This window comes from Fistularia commersonii, chromosome 22, assembly GCF_037954325.1.
Source record: "Fistularia commersonii isolate RoL2024-O1a breed Wild chromosome 22, RoL_Fcom_v1.0, whole genome shotgun sequence".
NCBI lineage: Eukaryota > Metazoa > Chordata > Actinopteri > Syngnathiformes > Fistulariidae > Fistularia > Fistularia commersonii.
Genome location: NC_141305.1, coordinates 11,763,596 through 11,785,902, shown reverse-complemented (window position 1 = coordinate 11,785,902; position 22,307 = coordinate 11,763,596). Strand labels below are relative to the sequence as shown.

General features: G+C 44.9%; 1 protein-coding gene across 4 annotated transcripts; it reads left to right on the top strand.

The window, feature by feature from the left end:
* Nucleotides 1-1,196: 1,196 nt before the first annotated feature.
* On the top strand, nt 1,197-21,708 carry bicdl1 (BICD family like cargo adaptor 1). Of its 4 annotated transcripts, none has more exons than XR_015107843.1 (12): nt 1,197-2,054; nt 2,740-2,955; nt 12,298-12,414; nt 13,104-13,115; nt 14,544-14,690; nt 15,390-15,569; nt 15,654-15,872; nt 16,412-16,555; nt 16,656-16,786; nt 17,887-18,007; nt 19,315-19,551; nt 21,579-21,708. XR_015107843.1 is itself a non-coding variant. In XM_086169280.1 (11 exons), exons 1-11 carry the CDS (start codon nt 1,650-1,652, stop codon nt 19,474-19,476), a joined length of 1,854 nt encoding a protein of 617 aa, XP_086025406.1. In that variant the 5' UTR covers nt 1,197-1,649; the 3' UTR covers nt 19,477-20,776. The 4 variants fall into 4 exon arrangements, 2 of the variants coding, with proteins under 2 accessions (XP_086025406.1, XP_086025407.1); XR_015107844.1 differs by lacking the exon at nt 21,579-21,708 and adding an exon at nt 18,375-18,492 and having other exon boundaries at nt 19,315-20,776; XM_086169280.1 differs by lacking the exon at nt 21,579-21,708 and having other exon boundaries at nt 19,315-20,776.
* The last annotated feature ends 599 nt before the right edge of the window (nt 21,709-22,307 follow it).

The window sequence follows — 22,307 nt, the reverse complement described above, 5'->3', positions numbered from 1 at the left end:
TTCTTACTTTGCACCGGGCGAATACCAGAAACAATAGCTGACGATAACGTTGGACAATAAGACAACAGTATTTGCACAAACTAAAAACCTGCGCAGTCAGTAAAAAGTGATTGCACAGTAAACATTTACATGAGTAATAGATATGTCTTAAAAGGAAATACAAAGTTTTATAAATAAAGGAGAGAAACAGTGTTTGCGAGTCTCTTTTTAGACTCCGCTAGCGTCGACCTGACGGCAGATGTGTCGAAAGGTTGTGTTGTGGGTGCAACGTCCGATGCTTTGGGCCTCCAGATGACACTCAATATGTCAGGACGACTACCTCAGAGATCTTCTGGGTTCTTTTAAGACGGCGACGGAGCTGGTGATGACACGTAAAAGCTGTCAGTTGTTCCGAGATCCTTGCTAATGTTTGGATAGAGGAAATTGAAGGTTTTCACCCTCTCCACCTGAGTAAATCAGGGTTGTGCTGCCCCTTCCGACCCCTGGAACCTTCTTCTTCTTCTCATCTAAGCTGCGATCTAGTAGGCCTTAACAAAACACGTCAAGAACGCGACAGATTTTCTTCGCTTGGGGTTTGATCTTTACAGTGGGATCGTAACATCTCGGAAATACCGCGTTATACGCATTATTGTCTTTTGCGTTCGTTCGCTGTCTTCATATGCATTTCAAGCGCGTCGGTGTGTATTCGCCAGTATGTCGGGGATTCTTTCACGAATATTGGGCTTTATGTGGATGCTTGTTTTCTGTGATTTTGGGGTCGCTGGGAACGATGTGGGTGAGGTTTGGGGTGCAATCAATTCCAGGTTGATTTGTTTTTTTTTACCTAAAATTGAGACAGTCAGTTGTATTGCAAGCTTGTGTGTTGTGAATGTGCCAAACCGGGTGTTTCCCTGACTAAAAAACGCTCCATTTGCCAGCGTGCGTGTGTTTTCCCGGAGGAGGCCACCAGAGGGAGCCGGGACGGGTAAAAGGACACGTTTCCCCAGTAATATTTTCATTACAACACCCTTCTGGCCCCTTGTAACGTACTGTGCAATTCGCCCAAATGTGATCAAATATAAGTATCTGGGATTTGCTGCCTCCACGGGCTCATCACCGAAATATGGCGCTATCCTGGTGAGCCAATAGGCGCGCAGCCTTGCGAACAGGTTGCAGCTGTGCGTCATCGCCGCTGCGGGCACACGCTTTCAGGAAGCTTGAGGAGGAAACATCGGGACCGCGCTCGTCGCTCAGGCTGGCGGATGTAAGCAGGCCGACCGGTATGGGGGACCCCGAACCCCGCCACGGGACGGAGGCTGGCCGAGCGGACGCAGCGGGGATCTCATCCGGGCGGATTATACCGGGATAAGAGGGAGGACGGAAAGAGAGCGGGGAAAGGGTTGGGGGGGGGGAAGAATCTGTGCCTGGTGAATCGCGTCTGCCCGGGGGAAGGGAGAGAAGCGGCGCCGTTCGCCGGGATTCGAGCCGCGGCGGCCGCTTCACCGCAGCAGTTTGCGCCCGACGCGGGCCGGAGGAGGGACGGCGGGGATGGGCGAACCGATTCCCCAGGCCGACCCCGCCAGAGCTGGGTGGGTTCACCCGGAGTGAAATCGGTCGCTTCTCATCCGTACAGCACCAACTCCCTCCTTCTCCCTCCTCTTCTTCCTCCGATGTCCGCTTTCCGCCTGGATCTGCAGGCGGTTTCAGCACCCCTGGAGCTGGACAGCGACTGCCTGGAGCCGCGGGCCGCGCCGGAGCCCGGCGGCCGCCAGGGTCACCCGCTGCGGCGCGCCGGCTCCGGAGGCCTCGGCGTGGCCTTGGAGGAAGAACTGGCCATGCTGAGCGGGGAACGGGGCGACGAAGAGGAGGAGGAGGAGGAAGAGGAGGAGGAGGAGGAGCCGGCGGACTTCCAGGCGCCCGCCGCGGTGCGTAACGCAGACTTGCTGTCGCTCTTCCGCCAGAAGGAGAAGGACTTGGTCTTGGCCGCCAAACTCGGCAAAGCGCTGCTGGAGAGGAACCAAGACTTGACCAAGCAATACGAGCAAATGCACAAAGATCTCAACGATAAACTAGAGGTAAAGTGGTTTTTTCATCCTCCCACCCGCACGCAGCCAGGTGCTGTTCATTTGGGGATGAGTGGAAACGTGGAAACGTGGACGTATGTCTTCAAAACATCTGCAACAAGGTTTAAAACACTTCCTAAAACCTGAGGAGATCGACGATCGAATAAAACCATCGCATAACCGAATAAAAGTTATTCACTTGATAGAAATGAGTGAACCCCCACCCCTGCCGAATAGTGAGTCGGAGTCGCTGCGACCCCAGTGATCTCACGCATGTTCTTTACAATCTTCTCAATGGCCTAAAAATTCAAAACAACAACAACAACAACAACAACAGCAGCAGCAGCAGACTAATCCTGTTGCTCTCTTCCGTCGTTGCATCTGTTGAGCCCTTTGATCCAGAATCATCCTCACGTTGCAGCTGGGAGAGATAAGCCGCTTCCTAATATTAGACTCATTGATGTCGTGTTTAATGGTGTCCCTTTTATTCTTTGTTCGTCAACCGCTCCCCCGCGGACCCTCTGTTGGTTCGGTGTCACCTGAAATAAGTCCGAGTCAAGTTTTGTAACAAGGCTTGGGTTCGGTGGACGTTTCTACATCTTTTACCTCAAATCAGTGTGACGTTCCCCTTGTTTCCTCCACCTGTGTTGACATCTGACATCTGATATCTCTCGTTTGCACGTGTCCCCGCTCGCAGCACTTGGAGCAGGAAAAACACGAGTTGCGCCGACGTCTGGAAAGCCGGGAGGGAGAATGGGAAGGCCGCGTGGCCGAGCTGGAGACGGACGTCCAGCAGCTGCAGGGCGAGCTGGAGCGTCACCAGGTCCAGCTGAGGGACGCCGACCGGGACAAAAGCAAGGCCGTCGGCGAGCTGTCCGAACAGAACCACAGGCTGCTGGAGCAACTCAGTAGGGTGAGGATCGGCGTGTGTTTGTGTGTGAACGGTGCAAATATGCATTTCGGATTGAATTATACTGGGCTGGTCTGAATGTTGTATTCAAGGCCGAGATCCCCATTTAAGTATAAGCCTACTTTACCGTATGCGGGTTTTCTTTTATGGCCTGAGCCACGACCCCCAGGCTGACATCCCTCGGGAGCAGATCCGACCCCTGGTCTCTCGATGGCGTCGCCTGAACGATGGCGCCTCATTAATATGAAAAGGGGAGCGTCCGGGGTTGCGGATAAATATTTCAGAGTGATTGGAATTACGCAACATCACTCATGTGTATTAACAGGTTTTTCGGGAGGGCGATTGGCGGCAGTAGGGAGAAGGCCTCCGGGTCGACGGGGTAGCGACTCGCAGAGGCGCTGAGAGCGGCAGGTCCGAGGTCGCGGCTGAGTAAAACCCTCTTCAGGAGCTCAACCTAGCTCCTCGGTCTGACCCGACATGAAAAGATACTTTATCCAGACTGAGGGAACAGATAGCGGCGCGGAACATGATCAAATATTTCGGTGTCCTCTTGTATATAGCGCAGTGGTTCTTAACCTGGGTTCGATCGAACCCCAGGGGTTCGGTGAGTCAGTCTCAGGGGTTCGGCGGAGGTCAAGACACATATTGGTGATGACATCACTGGCTGCAGGTGATCACGCAACATAGCTTGGCCTATCCGTGCTGCAGGGATTTTGGCACGCTCAGTTGTAGTAACTTGTGACTGTCGTGATGGTACGTCATGTGATTTCGTCCTTAATATTTTAATCCCTTCATACTAATTATGTCGGGCAAAAAAAGAAAGTGGTCGGAAGAATACGTACAATACGGATTCACATGTATGACGGAACGTGATTGGAATCGATGTCCTAACTGCATGATTTGGAATGACAAGATGAGCAATTCTAGTCCAGCACTGGCAAAACTAAGGGAAGGTTTCCTTCAGCTGCATGGAGATGGGAGCTACAAGAACATAGCGCTTGCTGAATTCAAGGTGAAGGGAGCCAGATCCGATGAAAAGGCTACTCTGCCTGTTCTTTGTACCCATCAACGAAACGATCCTCGATCCAATAAAGAAGGGTTCGGTGAATGCGCATGTAAAACAGGTGGGGTTCAGTACCTCCAACAAGGTTAAGAACCACTGATATAGCGATTTTGGCTTTATTGCCGCTTGAGGGAAAATGCTGTGCAGAAAGGTGGATAGTGACGGTAGAATTTTGGGCCCGGCGCTCCCTCTTGTATCGGGGAATCAGCCGATGTGTCGGTCGCTACGCCTCAAAATAACTCTCAGGCTTCGATAGGTTCGTCATTTATCATGTAAAGTAGCACTAGTAACCGCCCGCTGTGTTTTCTTTTTTACTTCCTGTTATTTTTTATGTGGAATAATATCAAACGTTCAAACTATACACTGCCCAGGTGCATTCGTTTTTTTCAGTATGAGGTTTTTGGGTCCTGAGAGAAAACTGAATTCAAATTGCATCCAGGTTGAAATTCTAGACTCAGTTTGGAATCCTGAGTGGGAAAAAAAAGAAAACATGGCCAAGAGAAGATATGGTCACATTCTATGAGTAACTTTTATCTATTCCCCTTGACTTATTAGTCTCGCGCATCCGCCTTCATGAAAACTATGCGCACTTGTCGTAACCACGAGCCTCTGGAGAAACAGCCAAACAAATAAATCTTCGGGAAAGCACAATATTGAAACACAACAGGCTAAACGACTAGATGAAGATGCAAGAACTAGAGACAAACACTTTTTTGCAAACATTTAAAATCATTGGTGGTATGAAATCAGCCAGTGAGAGGCTAACACGACTGATAGCGCCTTGACTCTTGGCTAGAAACATGACCAGGGACCTTTTGCATTGCATGGGTGTCTGAGGTTTACGGCTGGTGAGGCACTAACGTCATCACCGCACGTCTCTCTTTCATATTTGAACGGTAAATGTGAATTTTTTTTAGCAATTTTGAAAAAAAAAAAAAACTAAAAATAGTGAAGTTACTTGGTGAAGCTACTTGGAAAAAAACTGTATGGTACAAATCACTGAATAAATATAACCATTTAATTTATTTTTTCATTTTGCTATTTTTTCTTTCCATGATGACTCCTCTGCCTCTACTGACTGCACGTCACTGACTAGAAAATACCCATGAGCTTTTTTTGCACGGTTGTCACAGCCTGTGCAGGAGATATTTTCGAAGGCTGATTTTATATATATATATTATATATATACAGGACTGTCTCAGAAAATTAGAATATTGTGATAAAGTTCTTTATCTTCTGTAATGTAATTAAAAAAACAAAAGTTACTTTTTCATGATATCCTAATATTTTGTGATAGGATTTTTGAGTTTTCTTAAGATGTAAGCCATAATCAGCGATATTAAAATAATAAAATGCTTGCAATATTTCAGTTGTTTTGTAATGAATTCAGAATGTATGACATTTTTTGTTTTTGCAATTGCATTAAGGAAGATAATGAACTTTATCACAATATTCTAATTTTATGACACAGTCCTGTATATATAAATTCCTATCTTTTTCTATTGTATCTATCTTTTGACCCGATTACATCAGCCCCTACTCCAGCTCCCTCTTGGCCTTGCAGTTATGGGCTGCACAGAGCTAGAGCAGCCACTCAGTGTAATTAAAAGCATTTTAAGTCTAACCGGAGCCTTAGCTCAGGAATCCGTGAAAGACAGCGGCCTCTCACAATTGATTTTTTTTTGGTTGTTATTAGTGGGTGGGGCATTTCTTGTGGTCTTTCTGACTCAGTGGATCCCACCAGAGTTAACTGACTGCATCGACCCAGATCTCATGACTCAGTGCACTGGGCGGTGAGAGGGAGACCCGCCGGAAAACACAATGGAGGAGGTCAGCCTCAATGCAAGCCCCCCCTCAGCCGTTTCACTCTTTCTTCATGCCGCTCATTACTGAGCAGCAGGCTGCAGTTATGTAAGGTTGCACGAAGGGAGGGTATATTAACTAACAGAAGGCCCCAATTGTGCTCTCGCCACCCTTTTCAACCTATTGATAACTGTTTTTTTTCTGATCGCTGGTTTCCAATGGACGAGCTTGTGTTCCTCTGCCATGTCCATCCAGCGGCTGTGAGCTTGTTATTCTAGTCAACTTTGTCTGTGAATAATAGGGCGTCTGCCACTACGGCCACTGTAACTTGGGGTGAGAGGTTTGTAGTGAGAGAAAGCTTGTGCACAGTAGTGTACAACCCCACAGGAACAAGAAATGAGTAGTTTTGTTTAAATGCAACCCAAATATATTTGCACGTTCCCAAGATACTTTCATATAAACGTCGTTAATTCAGAAGAACGGGCCTGTTCATGTAAATAAAGGCCTTGTGTGTTCATATTTGTATTTCACAATAAACACAATAAAACCCCAATCAAATTACCAAAAAAACAGGATTTTTTAAAAATTGTATTTATTTATAAATAAATAAATGAATAAATATGGATATGAATTATATATATTGAAAAAAAATAACTAGGGCAATTTCATGTGAAATGTACATTTACTGTACATGTACATTGTAAGTAAATATATGCGGAAAATCAGAAATATTTACACGTGGCTTTAAAGACAAGCTTATAATATCATATTATCCATGTGTGTTTGTTTAGTTTTTTTTTAATTTTTGGTCAGATAGTCTTAGATCATGACATTAACGGACTTATACATGTATATTTGGATATTGTTATTGATTATATGTGGTTGTGTCACTGCATATACTTGTATGTGTGTGTATGTGTGTGTGGTACAATTATTTACCTGCGACGTCATATTTGATTTAATTATTTATTTGGCTATATTTAACCATTTTTGATTAAGCTTTAGTTATCATTGCTCTATTTTTAAGAGCTTGGGTTTTATAAGCAGAGCCCCAGATTTGCGTCAGAGGGTCCGTCTTAACGGTGCCTTCAAGTGGCTGCACCGGGATGACCTTGAAGATGCAGGGCACTCGGCAGGAAGTGATGTAAGTCATGCAGCATTGAGGAGATTAGCCTGTAATCCCTGCTAATAGCCTCGCCATATGCATCCAGCCAGGAACTGGAACTACCGGGCCTCTTACTCTACTTAATTAACAACAGCAGGTAACTTCCATGTTCATGCAGGAACCATCTAAAAGTTCCCGATGGATTCGCTGTCAAAACCTGTCCTGGATTGATCTAAATACCCCTCTGTTATTCCTCTGGGGTGTTTGTTTTCACGTGTGTGCTAATTTCCAATGCAGGATAAAAATCAATACATTACTGTCCGAGAAGAAAGAACTAAGATACGGCCCTTAGAGGAAAAAAAAGCCAGGAGGTGTGTGTTGCTGTGTGAGGACAGTCAATCTTCTCAGGCCTAATCTGGTCACCAGCAGGAGATGGAGCTTCTCTAATGACATTAGAAACATGTGTTCCAAGCTGTAGCAGCATATGTGTGTGTGTGTGTGTGTGTGTGTGTGTGTGTGTGTGTGCTAAATTGTATTTTACATTAAAGAGTAGCTTCTGGTGACTCATCGGTTGTTTGTACGAGGCAACCAGAGAAGAGGAGTTGGTCTCACTTGGTTTGTTTTTGCCCTGTGCCTCCTTCAGATGGGGAAGGTTTGATAAATATTTGGGAATGTGAGGAGAGATGTAGTGCGATACTTCCCTCCCTGTCAGTACCGAGTATCCGGCGGGTGTTTGGTACATGGGAAAACACCCTAACATTGTTGTTTAATATTTCACCAACCGGTGAAAAGCTAAAAAACATATTTTATATCGGAGAATGAATCTCTGGTACATGTAATTGCAGTCCACCGGTGTGCTCCAAAGGTAGCGGGCTCATTTTCTCTCAGAGGCGGATCTGTTATGCAACCGGTTGAACGCGACGCAGCCCATCCTCCCTACGTCAAACCGGGACGCATGTGACGTGTCGAGAAAACTCCCTGGAAAATACTAGAAGCGCCGAGACCAATAAGTCGCAGCTCCTCCCATCCCCGTTCTGCCTGGTTGCCAGGACAACCGCAGTGCCACGCAATGTGTCATTACCATGGGAATATGCACTACCGAAGGACAAGAGGGTACAGACGGGCAGCGGACAGCTCACAGGTGACTCAACAGGAGTAGGTTGGCTCCTTGCAAGTTTGCGCTCCGCTCTGAATGTCAGAGCAAAGAGGTTCGGTGCTGCCGAGACCTACTTCCCCACCCTGGATTCCGTCGTCCGATTTGCCCCCGTTTGCCACCACGATAATACTTAATCTAGGATCTGAGGAATTTGGCCGTAGATTAACTCTGAAGCTGCGAAACAGACAGTTAGCCCGACTCCCTGTTTTTATGACCTGATCTCAATCTGTCGGCATGTCGGGGGCCAGTGTGAGATTTCATGTTACCACGGTGACCCGCTGCTGCACGACCTCCTGTGACTCCTTGGCGGCGCCCAGCTGTCGCATTGGAAACCAACATCTGGAACCAGGCGCAGCTGCTCTATTTCACTAATCATATCACAAGCAGGACATCAAAATAAAATGAACAAATGCTTTTTTCCACTATAAGCCACCGCTGAAAATAAAGCGATTTCAATACTTGCTATAAGTGAAACATCAGGGTAGTTACAGTTAAATAGATCAACACGCCCAATTCCTAAACTGGATTTTTTCAGCTGAAAAAGATATTTGATATTAATAAAGTCGAGATTTTATTTATATAGTACCAAATCGCGACAGAGACGTCTAAATACTTTGCAAGTCTGGACCACGCTCTTTAAAATGATCTACAGAACCGCCATGAGCACGCACTTGGCGACACCAGCGACGATACGCTGCCTTTTATTGGGCGGAAATCTCGGACGGATCCGAGATTAATGCGGGCAGCCTTCTGACATCGGTTGGGCTGCAAAGAGAGAGCGAGAGAGCGGGACAGAGGGATAGAAAGCCAATGAAACAGAGACCTAGGGCACATATGATCGCTTACTTATAATAACAGTAGCGCTGACAGTTACATGGCAAAAGCTGACACGATACAAAAATAGCTTTAATATTCAGAATAGGAATAAAAAAGGTTGGACGCCTGTCAAGACGGCCCAAGTAGACAAAGCCACGACCCCCGGGGATGTGTGAAATGACAGAGCCCGGGGACTCGGGAGAAGAAATGGGGTTATTACCATGCGTTGATGAATGTGCACGAGTGTTTAAAGGATGGGAAGAATGGGAGAAATGAATACATTGATGGCAGCATGGCTAGAGGGCTCGCCTATGCCGAGCCTAACTTGGCTTTCACAAAAAGAAACGTTATAAGCCTGTTTTTAAGCAAAGAGACCACTTCCATTGTATATGAACTTTAAGAACGATAGAAAATTTGTCTTCGAGGTCACACAAACGGGTTTTTCGGCGTAAATGAAAATGAAATTGATGTCCAGTTTTATCTGGGCGGTTAACAAGTTGATAGCAGAACGTCGGCCGTTGGAAAGAGCCGATCTACTGATTTCGCATATTAAATATTACATAGATGCAAAAATTGCTTTCACAGCCAGCCAGTCAGTCTCTGAATGCAAGCCGAAAGTGGAAATACTCCAGCATTATTCTAAATTTGATAAAATAAAATTAAAAAAGAGTATGTAATTACTCTTCATCACCTGCCTCAGTTCAGTAAATGTCAAAGTGACTTAGTGCAACATGGAAAAAGATAAAGCTGCAAATATTTCTGAGTCACAGCTTCACCCTCTCCGTCCTTGTCTCTCCAGAATCAGCCATTGCATCATCTTCTTTTTTAATACTTCCGATCACTTCTCAGCTGGCGGGGAAAGTACGAGTAGTAAAGTTAAATTGTTGGCAGTCATTTTGACTGATTGCTTGTGTGAAGGGAACATATTTAGCACGCAGGGCTGATTTAAGCACCATCGTTATATAATTAATACATTAGATGTCCAGTCATAGCGTCATAAGCCAGAGGATGTATCGGCGATGTTTTATGAAATAAAATGGTGTGCAGATTTTGAGTTGGAAGCGAAGCAGAGGTGTTGTCCTTTCCCTCCTCAACATTTTGACACCCACGACTCGACTGACATTCCATCGTGACAGTTTTTAGCATGATGTGGGTAGGGGGGGATTAAATTGGTTCTGGAGGAGATCTGAAATTTAAATTTCTTCCAGGGCAGATCTGACAAAATCTGTGATGGAGAAGTGTGGATAAAAGTTCAAAACCAAATCTGCGGTTGTGCCCGGTTCATTTAACCATGATTTTTATAATCAGACTTTTTAATTCCTCTTTGTAATTCCTCTTCATTCAGCCGCCGGCAACCATAAAAACCTATCTTTAACCTAAAAACAAACAAAAATGTGCAATATCTCATTTCTGTGCAACATTTCATCTCATCTCATAACAGCTACACTACAATGTTCCCTTCTATCATACTATTGTGCACTCCTTACCTCACTTGTTACTAAGACACTTATAGTTTTATCACTGCTTACTAAGACACTTTATAGTTTCACTGAGACACTTTATAGTTTATAGTTTATTTTATTTCTAATTCTGCCTTTCTTTTATTATTTATTACTGTTATATTTTCTGTAACTCTGGCACAGCAATTTCCTTCAGGATTAATAAAGTTGTTCTTATTCTTATTCTTATTCTTATTCTTAATTCCTCTCCCTTCAGCTGCAGGGAATCTCCAAATCTTTGTACTTAAGACCTTAAGACACTTTATAGCCTTGACTTGTGACTTTGACACTTTATATTTTTATTTGTATTTCTTATTCTGTTATACAATTCTGTTTATTCAATTACCCTACTATTATTTATTATTATGTTTTACTTGAAACTCTGGCACAACAATTTCCTTCGTGATAAATAAAGTTGTTAAAGTCTTATTCTTATTCTTATTTTGTATTTGTGATTGTTACTGGTGCTGAGAAATGAAACAAGAAATAATCCGGAAAACATTACATTACATTACATTGCATTTGGCAGACGCTTTTATCCAAAGCGATTTACAATAGAGGACATAGGGACTGCAAATACACGATGCACAGGAAATATACAGAACATTAAGCTTGGGTTAGTGAGTTTTTTTTTTTTTTTTGTTGAGCTTAAAATGTACATCGAATGCCCACTAATGATCAGAAAAACACTTGAAAATAATCAAAAAGGAGACAAAGAGCAAATTGAGAGACTGTCAGCAAATTCAAAGCAATGGAAGTATTGAAAACGGACAAATTGTGAGCGTGGTATATATTATAATGAAAAATCTGGCTGTCTTTCTTTGTTTGACTCAGCCCTGGTACCACCTGGAGGCTGCACCAAAGACTGCCGCTTTTCTCTTGACAGCCGGGGATTGATAGAAAACTATGAAATCTGCACGGCTCTGCCACGATAACTGACGCTGTTAGCAGCGTTCGCTCACTTTCTTGTTTACTGGGCTTGGCAGGTTGGAGCCTCGTCTCCTCGGGGAGCTGTGGAAAGTGAGTAATTTTAAGGATTTTGCTGTTGCCATGGCAGTGATGATCACTGGCGACTCCCCGAAAGCAACTCTATGCTAATCGAGCTCAGGCGGATTCTGTGGCCTGATTCCACCTGTCCAATAAGCGTCCTCATGGAAAAACCGAGCAGTCGCTGTTTTCCAGGGACATCTGGACAGATACTGTTATCATATAACTTTATAATTTCTCACCGGATGTGAATAAGAAGGAATGGTTTCCCGGAGATGCAAACATAAGCGTGTTATTAAATGTGATTAAATGTGTTGGAATTTCTTATCGGGCTACAATGCATCACCTCAGCATTTTGGGAATGCAACAGAGTAAGAAGCCGAGAAGCCGCCGTCCCATGTTTCCCGTGTTTCCGCCCGACTCATTTAACTTGAAACAAAAACAATGTTGACGTGGCAAAATTTTCGAAAACTCCAAGAAATGATTGTCTTTATTTTATTTTGCCGCTTAATAGCGCTAGTCTGTAGCTGTGTTTGCCATGCTGTGAAACCTTCAGTCAATGTAAACAACAAAAGGAGGAGAAGAAACATGTTTTAAAAATGTCATATTGGTTGATGGAAAAAATGGTAAAGAATTTCTAAATCTTAAAAAAGGATCCCAAGTGTGGTCATACCATTAGCACCCCAATAAAAAAATCCTTCAGCAATCTTCAACTTTAGACTGTAAGTCTAAATTCAAATGAATAGTCCATTCTGGGCTAAAGTGCAGTTCATCAAATCAAACCCGGCTGAAGTCTGAATCCTGAACTTAAGGGCTGCAACAGTGGATCGAGTAAATGTAATCTCTATAAAAATGAAACAATGAAATATTCAGTGTGTGTGTGTGTGTGTGTGTGTGTGTGTGTGTGTTCCTCCAGGCTGCAGAGGTGGAGAGGCAGCTGTCCACTCAGGTCCATTCATTACGGGATGACTTCAGGGAGAAGAGTATGTCTACAAGCCAGCACATGACACGACTGGAAACTCTGCAGGCTGAGGTGATCCGCTGTGACCGTCGCTAACTGCTCAACCGCTAACCAGGCTGCATTTGGAATATGATTAAAAATGATAGAAACAAAAAAAACAGTAAAATACTTTTTGAACAAGCCATTTATTTTTGTAACTCTAGTAGTCAATTTAGTGAACAGGGCAAATGCCTTGACACATAAAGTGCTCTGCTAAATTCTTGATATTTATTTCTGGCTTTAGCCTCTAGGGGGTGAAGTGAGACCCCTGGATTTGTGGATGAGGGCCGTCAAAGCGAACAAAGGTGTTTTTAAAAAAAATGGATTTTATAAGCCACCAACAGTAACTGTTGGAAAAGAGGGGATCACGGGGTGGGCGTCACGCTAAGAAAGCGAAGAAACCTTCGCTTCCTTGCGGGTCAAATTCACTAGAAAAGTCACCTTTGTCTGCTCTAGTGACTCGCCGACTGTTCGTTAGTCCTTTTTTTTGTGATCGCATGCGTGAAATACAATTCACCGGTCACAAAGTGCTGCTTTTCCGGGGACAGGAGCAGGGATAACCCCGACTAAGCCTGACAGCTCTCTCTTCAGAAGCTGGGGATCGCCAGACGCACAAACTGTTTTTCAAAGTCCTCTTTATCTCTCCCTCTCTGTCTGTGATTCTTATGTTTCCCTCGCCTCTCCACCCCAACCTTCAACCACCCCTGTCTTATTTGGAGCAGCAAGGGCTAGAAGTGAGTCGATTCCGCGTGCCGTCCATCGGCCGGGCCGCATGCTGCATGCCGCTTTGTGTCAAAATACGCAAACGACAGCTACACCCAGATTTTCTCTTGAAATAATGCTCCGGTTTGCATTTCAAGTCGCTTTTCCTGTCCGAGTCCGTTGTTTCCACAATCGTTTTATTTGGTGTCACACGGAATGTTGCACTTTAATTATTTTCAAAATTCTGCTCTCAAGCTCGCTCTCATTTTTAAACCAAGACACCAAAAAAATCACCCATACATTAGGGCTTGGCAGTGTATCGTTTTTATTTGAAATATTGTGAAACTGGGATTTTATAAACATAAAAGTTTATATTTTATGAGAGGAATAACCATAACACTGACATGTAACCGTCAAATCACTTCCTTAAACAGACACTTTCTAACAGACTACTCGGTTAGAAAGAAACGCTTCTATATTGAGTATAAATCTGGGATGTGATTTTCCGTACCTGCATAGCTATATAATGTACATATTGGTTTTTTTCCATATTGCACAGCACTTTTATACATAGACAATTGCATGCCTTTTTTTTTAACTGCAATGCTTGTCGTCAAAGAGGGGGGTATGACTAACAAGCCTGGTTGCCGTGGTGCTGTGTGATGTGATGTCAGTCATGTGTCGCATTTTGATGGAGCTGAAAGGAGTACTATTATAGCAGCAGATTTCCCCCTGGCTTCTATTCTTCTATTTTTTTTTTTGCATCTTCTGTGTTTTTCCTGTGTCGCTGCACAGAAAACACCCAGACTGCAGAGCCTGCCCTATAATTGTGAGGAAGCGCTCCTGCTCTATATTTAGCTGAGATACTGCAATGTCTGCCTTTACATGATACGCACTGATGACTAATGGATTGTCTGTGTGAGAAAACACCTTGAACCTGCGCATGTCAGATGCTTGTTTTTGTAGTAAAGGCGACCGCGTCTGGGTTTAAGCTCCCGCACCGTAAAGTAAGCCAAAAGATGTAGGTCAAAAGTATCGGGGATAAAAATGAACAAGGACTGATCTCTCGCTATTTTATGGCGGCGACCGCAAAGGAAAACAACATAAGTGTCAGCGAGAGGAAGATGCGTAGGCGGTGTTGTTGTAACCTTCAAGGCTGCTCCTCAGGACGGTGCAAGCTGATAGCAATCTCTGTAGAGACGGTAATATCATCAAGACATTCCTGAGGACGAAGGTGGCAACGAACGCCCACGCCTGCGCTAGGCAACAGGCATTCTTTAGGCCAGCAAGAGCACTTTTTACTCTGCTGTGGGAGTCGGGCTCGTCTGAGACGCGGACCAGCAGTCAGGTCCATCGCGGCCTGTCTGTCTGTCTCCGCTAGCCGGTGCAGACCTGCTCTCGGTTTGCCACGATTCTCTTCCGACTTACCCTCTTCTAACCGTCTGCGTCTAACGTGGCAGATTCAGATGCTGTCCGAGAGGAAGATGGAACTGGAGCGCCGGGTGCACGCCATGCTCGAGGAGAATGAGCTCCTGCAAAACACGGTGGACCACCTGCGGGAGAGAACTCTGCTGCTTGAGAAGCAGTGCCATGAGAAGGACCTACAGGTACTGCAGGACTGTCAGAGGCTTCTTCAAACATTAACACTGGATATAACAGATATGCATGTGTGTTTGTGTGTGTCATTTTCGCAATGTTATTGGATAACAATTGTAAAAACAACATATTAAAGTACAGTTTCTGTATTGTAATATGTTTACTCACATGAATACATGGTTGAAATCCCCGACAAATCTGCTACTAATTTCAAATAGAAGTCTATAGTACACAAACACACACACACACACACACACACATTGTGGCACCTCTTTTGTGTAACTAAAATGATGACAACATTCTCACAACGCAGTAGCCAAGCTGCTGCCACAATTCTCCTATAAAAGCGTGTGTGCATGTATATACAGGACTGTCTCAGAAAATTAGAATATTGTGATGAAGTTCTTTATCTTCTGTAATGCAGTTACAAAAACAAAAATGTCATACATTCTGGATTCATTACAAATCAACTGAAATATTGTAAGCCTTTCATTATTTTTCTATCGCTGATTATGGCTTACATCTTAAGAAAACTCAAAAATCCTATCTCAAAATATTAGAATATCATGAAAAAGTAATTTTTGTTTTTTAATTGCATTACAGAAGATAAAGAACTTTATCACAATATTCTAATTTTTTGAGACAGTCCTGTGTGTGTGTGTCTGCGTGTTGCTCTCGAGGCCGGACTTTTACACCTGTTTCACGTCCAGTTGCGACAGAGTCAGCTGGAGCTCCACGAGGTCCAGATGTCCCACAGGCAGCTGTCGTCCCGGCTGGAGGAGCTGACAGAGGAGCACAGCCTGCAGAGCCTCACCCCTCACCCTTCCAGCTTGCTGTGCGAGATCGAGCAGAGTATGGAGCAGGAGGAGCAGGAGCAGGAGAGGGAGCAGGTGACTTCCATACCTCGGCGGACGCCGTCATACGTATATTTTCTCCAAACTTGGCAAGTCTAATCAGCTGCGCGCTCGATGCAGCTCCGTCTCCAGCTGTGGGAGGCCTACTGCGAGGTCCGCTCTCTCTGCTCCCATCTCCGTGGGAACGATGTCACCGACTCAGCGCTGTCCACGGACTCTTCCATGGACGAGTCGTCTGAGACATCCTCAGCCAAGGACGTGCCTACCGGGAGCCTCCACACCAGCCTGCTGGAGCTGAGGAGGCTGACTCAGAACCTGCTGGATGGTAACGAGTCCACGGTACGAGACGTCCTGGCACTTTGCTTTTTTATTATAGTGGCAATAAAAGAAAAAAAAAAAAAAAAAAAAAGAAGAGTTAGTCTGGTCCCCCGATTTCCCTAAGGGAGCTGTAATTTGTTTCTTAATAAAGTCCCCATTAAAAAAAGCTGTGGACTGGATATGATAGCGCTTTTTTATTTGAAATGTCATAGCTTAGGTAGAATCTATTGTGTCTGTAAGGCTCTTTGGATGAAGCTGTGTTAGCACCCCCAACACACACAAATGGATGAATCAATGAATGAATGAAAGTCCCACTCTAAATTTAATAAAGTCCAGGAAGATGTAGGTTTATAATGTCTTGTCTAATCCCAAATCCTGTATGGAACTTACTCACATTGCTTATAACACATTAAAAGTTAAGTTTTCAGCCATCGTCATCTGACGGAGGTTGTTTAAAAGAGCAGTTTGCAACAGGCACACAAACTGAATTCCAGATTTACAATAAGTTTACACTAAGTGTGTGTTTTACGGTGTGTGCGTCTGCTGTTCCGTTTCAAAAGGGCTCGCGGCGCAGCGATGAGGAAGCTCTGGAAGAGCAGGTGAGGAAGCTGGGAGAGGAGCTGAGGGAATTCAGAGAGCTGTACGAATCTGAACAGGAAAAGACACGCGCCAACGAAGAGGAGATCCTGCAACTACACAACCAGGTCCTGCACGTGCACGTGCTCGCTTAAATACGCACGTTTCGAAGCTTTATTTCAAAGACGTCGGAAATCGTCCCGTGTCTCACTTGGGCGTGACCCGCAGATGGCGCTGCTCTCGGTGGAGATGTGTTCCCTCCAGGAAGACAATGAGCGGATGAGGTCGATGGCAGAAGTGCAAGAACCCAGCGAACAGCTCCAGAGCGCTATCAGAGACCGAGATGACGCCATAGCAAAGTAGGAGCACCGCATTTCACCTTTACTTGTGTAGGAGGGCCAGTACCCATTGCCTTCAATGATTTTTGATATGATAAACAGTGGGTCTTTTTGGATTGTGTCATTCCAAACTCGGGGATGTTCCAAACAGATATGAAAACAGCATAGTTGGCCGTCTGTCGAATTCAAAACTTACTGATGTAAATATTTGGAATGTGCCAGCATTATTGGCTTTCTGGAGAGTTGGATTCAAAAAGCAGCGCAGGATCAATATGGGGGTTTTTACGCCACACGGGTGTTACATCGGGCTTTTTGTGTGTTTCCCATGCAGCGCCTTGGCTAAAATCTGCAACACAATATATTTATCAACAAATTATAACCCGTTTTTCTGAAAACACCTCAAAATGAAGGACCTAAATGATATTTGGATACAAGTTTTGCTTTTTCAACATGTCTGGTACCTCTCTTCATTTCATTGTTATTGTTTTTTTTTTTAAATTCCCAGGGCCCCGGGAATACTGACTGCAAAGAGGCCCAAAACAATTACATTTTATTTTTACAAGTCACTGGAATATTATTAATAATACCACTGATTCTGGCCCCGTTCTGTTTATTGACTTACAGCATTTCCAGTGCATCAGCATGTGCAATATCTTTCAGCTAATGAAACTAAGTGTATTCCTGATAAACGTATAAAAAATGTTTTAATTAATTCAACCATTTATTCTCTCATTCACACAGGAAGAACATGCAAGTGCAAACCATGCACCATGGTGCCGCCAGATCAAACAAAATATATAGATAGTATTTACTACAGATGGGGCTGTTTGTGAATTTACTTTCAGTGGCAACGGTTAGCATAGCCTCGTTAGCCTAGCTAATTAGCCTAAAAGTTGCTAACTACCACCCTGATTTTTGTTAAGACAATTACGTTTAAACACATTAAACAGTGTATATATTTCCTTGGAAGGAAGTGTTGGACTGGTTCACGACCTTTGAACTTTAGGTTACTTCTCACAGTTTCACACTTGGACAAACCTACCCAGGTCAAGCTAACAAAGCTAACAGCGAGGCAGTGCCGTTAGCTCACCTGTCGCTGGGTGTGTGTGTGTGTCTTGCAGGAAGAAAGCGGTGGAGATGGAGCTGGCAAAGTGTAAAATAGACATCATGTCTCTTAATAGCCAGCTCCTGGATGCCATCCAGCAGAAGCTCAACTTGTCGCAGCAGCTGGAGGCCTGGCAGGTGGGTCAACGGTCGCGGACAACACTTCGCTATCCAACCGAGTAGCTCCTCTGCTGGTCACGACGACTTATTGGAACGTGGTTGTGCGGGGAAAAAACAGCTAAATAAGCAATTATGTTCTTATTGTGAATTTAGCACAAATGAATCAACGCTAATTTCAGTAGCACTAATTGACAGATTCTCCTCACCCCTCCCGTAATTCATGCCCGGTGTCTCTCCCTACTAAACCACCCAGTTAACCTCTCGGGATGTGTATCCCTGGAAACAGATAGTGTTAGGACAGTGTGTGTGTGTGTGTGTGTGTGTGTCCCTTCCCTCCCTCATCCGTAACTAGCAGGTGTCTCCTCTCTCTTCTCCCTGCCTACAGTTTGCCTCCTCAGGGCTCTTTACTGTTTGGCTCTTGTGGTTTCTGATCTAGTGGCCTTTCTCAGCTTCCGTACCACCCTTTCTCCCCTGCGGTACCCCTCCCCCCTCCTGCCTTAGAGGTGAGACGAGCTGCTCCCATCTCGCCGTCCTATCCCACCCCCCTCACACACTAACCCAACTCACGCCATGGCGAGCCATTCCACGCTAAGGACAAAAAAAACAAACAAAAAAAAACGCCCATCTCGGCTGCCCCGTCTACCTGAAACCATCGAGCACCCGAACCACTGCCCTCCCTCTCCACCCGTCTCGTCGTCTTTTTCCGCACATTCCCCACGCCCTGGAAGGGCCATGCGAGGAGATCAAAATGCAGACTAATACTGTCTGTCGGGAAATATTAAGCAAAGAGACATTAAATCCGGGTTTACAGGTATTTTGTCTTTGGACACTCATTGATTTAGAATCGACCATTTCTGTGTCAGACACTAAATCTTCAGTCGTGCTCCGCCGAAACGATGATTACATCGGCAGCTTAAATTATATGCGTAGAAATAATCCTAATACAGTCAAGTGCAAGCCACCGATTCGCAAGTAGGGAAAGATCGAGGTCACGATTCAAAACCGCTAGAGACGTTAACATATGCATATAAAGTGGCAATTAAACCCCGAAACAGTATCGTATACCCGCATGCCGACAGCCTGTTAAAGAGAACCAAGGATAGTCGAATCACTCAGTCCACCATAGGTGGTTTTATTGGGAATAGATTTTAACTCGCGGAGGGGTGCCGTTTGTTTGTCTCTCTACTTAATATCCAATCGGAGAGGCGCCGACTCGATCGGCGAGTCCGATCTCCTCCCAGCTTCCCTCTTCCCTCATCGACTCCCTCTGTCAGATCCTCGGGCCGGTCGTCTTCCTGTCCCTCATTCTGTCTCTCTGACCTCAGGACGATATGCACAGAGTGATTGACCAGCAGCTGATGGACAAGCACCAGGACGAGTGGCGCTCGGCGGGGTCGTCGAGGGCCCGCGGCGCTCAGTCTTCCAGACGAGCCCACCGCATCGCTGACCGGGACAGGAGACTTTTCTCTTTTTTCAAAAAGAACTGAGCCCTGTCGGAATGACCCCGAGCACGGCAGACGGACGGGAGACCGGCCGGGCGACATCGCGGCCAAAGACAGAAGGTGGCACACATACTGAGGTTTTGGGGGCGGGTGGGTGGAGGGTCATTTTTTGCACTTTATCTGTCCCATTACTCATCTCCTTACTGATTCCTTTGGGGCCGCCGGCAATGAGAGGAGAGAGTATAAGAGCAGGATTTCCCCAGAGGTCTTGTCTTCTGGCCCTCTCTTAGAGAGAGACAGAGCGGGGTCACGAAGTTTATCCGAAAGACAGGTTTCCTTGTAGTGCCTCACCCTTCCAGTGCCACAGAGGGGGCCTGGCGCATCCTAATTCCTGCAGAGAAGATCCCAGCGTTTAGGCCAGGGATCCCTGGGTCGTAAATGAGGGGAGCACAACAGAAGTGTACACGGGAATATGACGGCCCAAATGTAATCTCTCAGGGTTTATTCACATGATCAGGGGACATGTGCAGCATGAGGCCACAGCAGGGGGAAAAGAAAGCTTATTTTCTTATTAGCGCCCAAGCACTTTAGCATTTTATGGTTTAGCAAACCCAGACCTCCCGCTATAACTGCACTGACACATATTCTCATGTAAACACTGGCTCAGAGAGGCCTGTGCGCCACATGACGCAGGCGCCGTTTGGCTTTTAGGGCCCCGTTGCACCCTCTACTGGCCGTAGCCACAAGTACAAGCAGGGCTTCAGTTCATCAACTAAATAGTTTGTACTAACAACTAAACAAATTCTTAATTTGGCTGCAACTAACAATGACTTTCACTTGCTTGGTTAATCACATGTAAGTAAACTGTGATGAAAATTGCTCAGTGTTGGAAAAAGCGCTCCGGCCTCACAGCTCAAAAGACCCCGGTTCGATTCCGACCGGGAGGGACCTTGCTGTGTGTGAGTTTGCGCTTTCTCCCCGTGTCTGCAGTCCAAAAACATGCAGGTTAATTAGAAAAATTGAGAAAATTGCCCTGAATGAATGAGTGAGTGAATGGTTGTTTGTCTATATACGTGGCCCTGCAATTGACCGACCCGTCCAGGGTGTACACGGCCTCTCGCCCAATGACAGCTGGGAATGGCTCCAGCATCCCCTGCAACCATGAGTGCGGGATAAGCAGAAAAAGATGGATGGATGGATGGATGGATGGATGGATGGATGGATGGATGGATGAACAACCAAAATGGTCGAACAGCCAATCGAGAGTTATCATTTCCTGAAACCATGTCACACAGCGGACAGGAGACAGTGTAAAAACAGGCCATCTATATACCAAAATAAAAAAGATATTTTTTAAAATGTGACATCTGTAACAATCAGATCCATCCTCAGAAAAACAGAAAAAATATCAAGCAACCGTAAACCGGAATGCAAATATTCACACTAAAAGTTGCAAAAACAATCCTATTTATAAGCAATCACATGGAACCGCTTTAGCGAACTGCTAATAGTAGAACAGCAATAGAAGGAAAAATATCCCCCGGGGATAAAGAAATACTTTCCACGAATCAAATATTGACCGTGTTATTTGCTTAATCCTTGAAAATACTATATCCATAACTTTTTAATCCTGCTCAAAGCAATCTAAATACATAAAGATATAACAGCTCCTTGTGGCCAATGGTTGTTAGTGCAGCCAGTTTTCAGTCGACGTTCCCTGAGACGGACCGGGCCTCCATGCTCCTCTCTGACATCTGAATAAACCTCTAGGCTGCTGGGGGTAGAGATAGTGTATCCGTCCCGGTTGTGTAGTTTTTATACACATCAGATGATATTTAGAATTCTTTGTTTTGTTTTGTTTTGTTTTGTTTTTTAAAGAGAAGAAAGCACTGTCCAACATCGTCCTCAATCATCTTCCTAGTCAACCAAATTCTCAAAATGTTTACATGAGCGTGAGAAGTGGGGCAGACCATAAAGCTCATCTCAGGGTTTGGCAACGACACCCTGTTGAATTTCATTCTGTTGAAAAAAAAAGTCCGCACTTCCTCTGAGCAAAAGACCGAGCTGCTCCGGTCCAACACTACCAGAAAAGGTCTACCTCCATTCTCATGGCTTCGAAAAACCTTCACGGGCACTTTTTTTTCCAGCTGCCGGGCTTCCGCTTGGGTGACGTGGACGTGTGTGACTCCATTGTTAAGACGGGACGTGTCGACCCAATGTGCGGCACGGTGACGTCTCATCTGTCTTTGTGTGTCTGACGCAGCTGTCGCAAACCTATGCAGATGTCTTCTCATCACATCAGCTGGTTGTTGGGAAGGATCAACCCAAAGAATGATTTTTTTATAATAATTTCAGAAAAAATGTTGAAATAGGTTTGGATGAGATGAATATATTTATAAGAAAAAAAAGGGTACCTTTTGAATGAAAACCTGTTTTGTTTTGTTTTTTAGAAAAAAAATATACCTGTCCGTTGTTATTTGTAGGATGTCTTTTCACGTGTGTCTGACGGTAAGCAGAAACTCCACCGGTGAGTCCTGTAGATTTCGGTGTGCAGGTGTGGCCGCTCAGCAGAGCTGGCGACACTTTCACCCAGACTACTCACCTGTACTACATGTCATGTACCCAAACACCACAAGAGGCCTCAAGAGTTGAACATGTTCATCCAAAATTCAAAATTCATCGCTCCGTTCAGGGTAGCGTGACGGTCTCGTCTCAACTTGAAAAGTCACCCCTTGTAAACACTTTATAAAACTGACTTTATCAATGGTCATTGATTAGTCGCTGTTTACCGATAGATCTGTTCTAGGCAAGCAAGGATTTCATAATACCGTATACATTTCTGAATAAATTCATATTCATATGAACGCTTGAATAGT

What these genes read in the sequence shown, in the direction of transcription:
- bicdl1 (XM_086169280.1), top strand. Translation starts at nt 1,650, where the DNA reads ATGTCCGCTTTCCGCCTGGATCTGCAGGCGGTTTCAGCACCCCTGGAG. An exon ending in ATCTCAACGATAAACTAGAG is followed by an intron (nt 2,055 to 2,739) that starts GTAAAGTGGTTT and finishes CCCCGCTCGCAG; the next exon opens with CACTTGGAGCAGGAAAAACA. An exon ending in AGCAGCTGGAGGCCTGGCAG is followed by an intron (nt 18,008 to 19,314) that starts GTGGGTCAACGG and finishes CTCTGACCTCAG; the next exon opens with GACGATATGCACAGAGTGAT.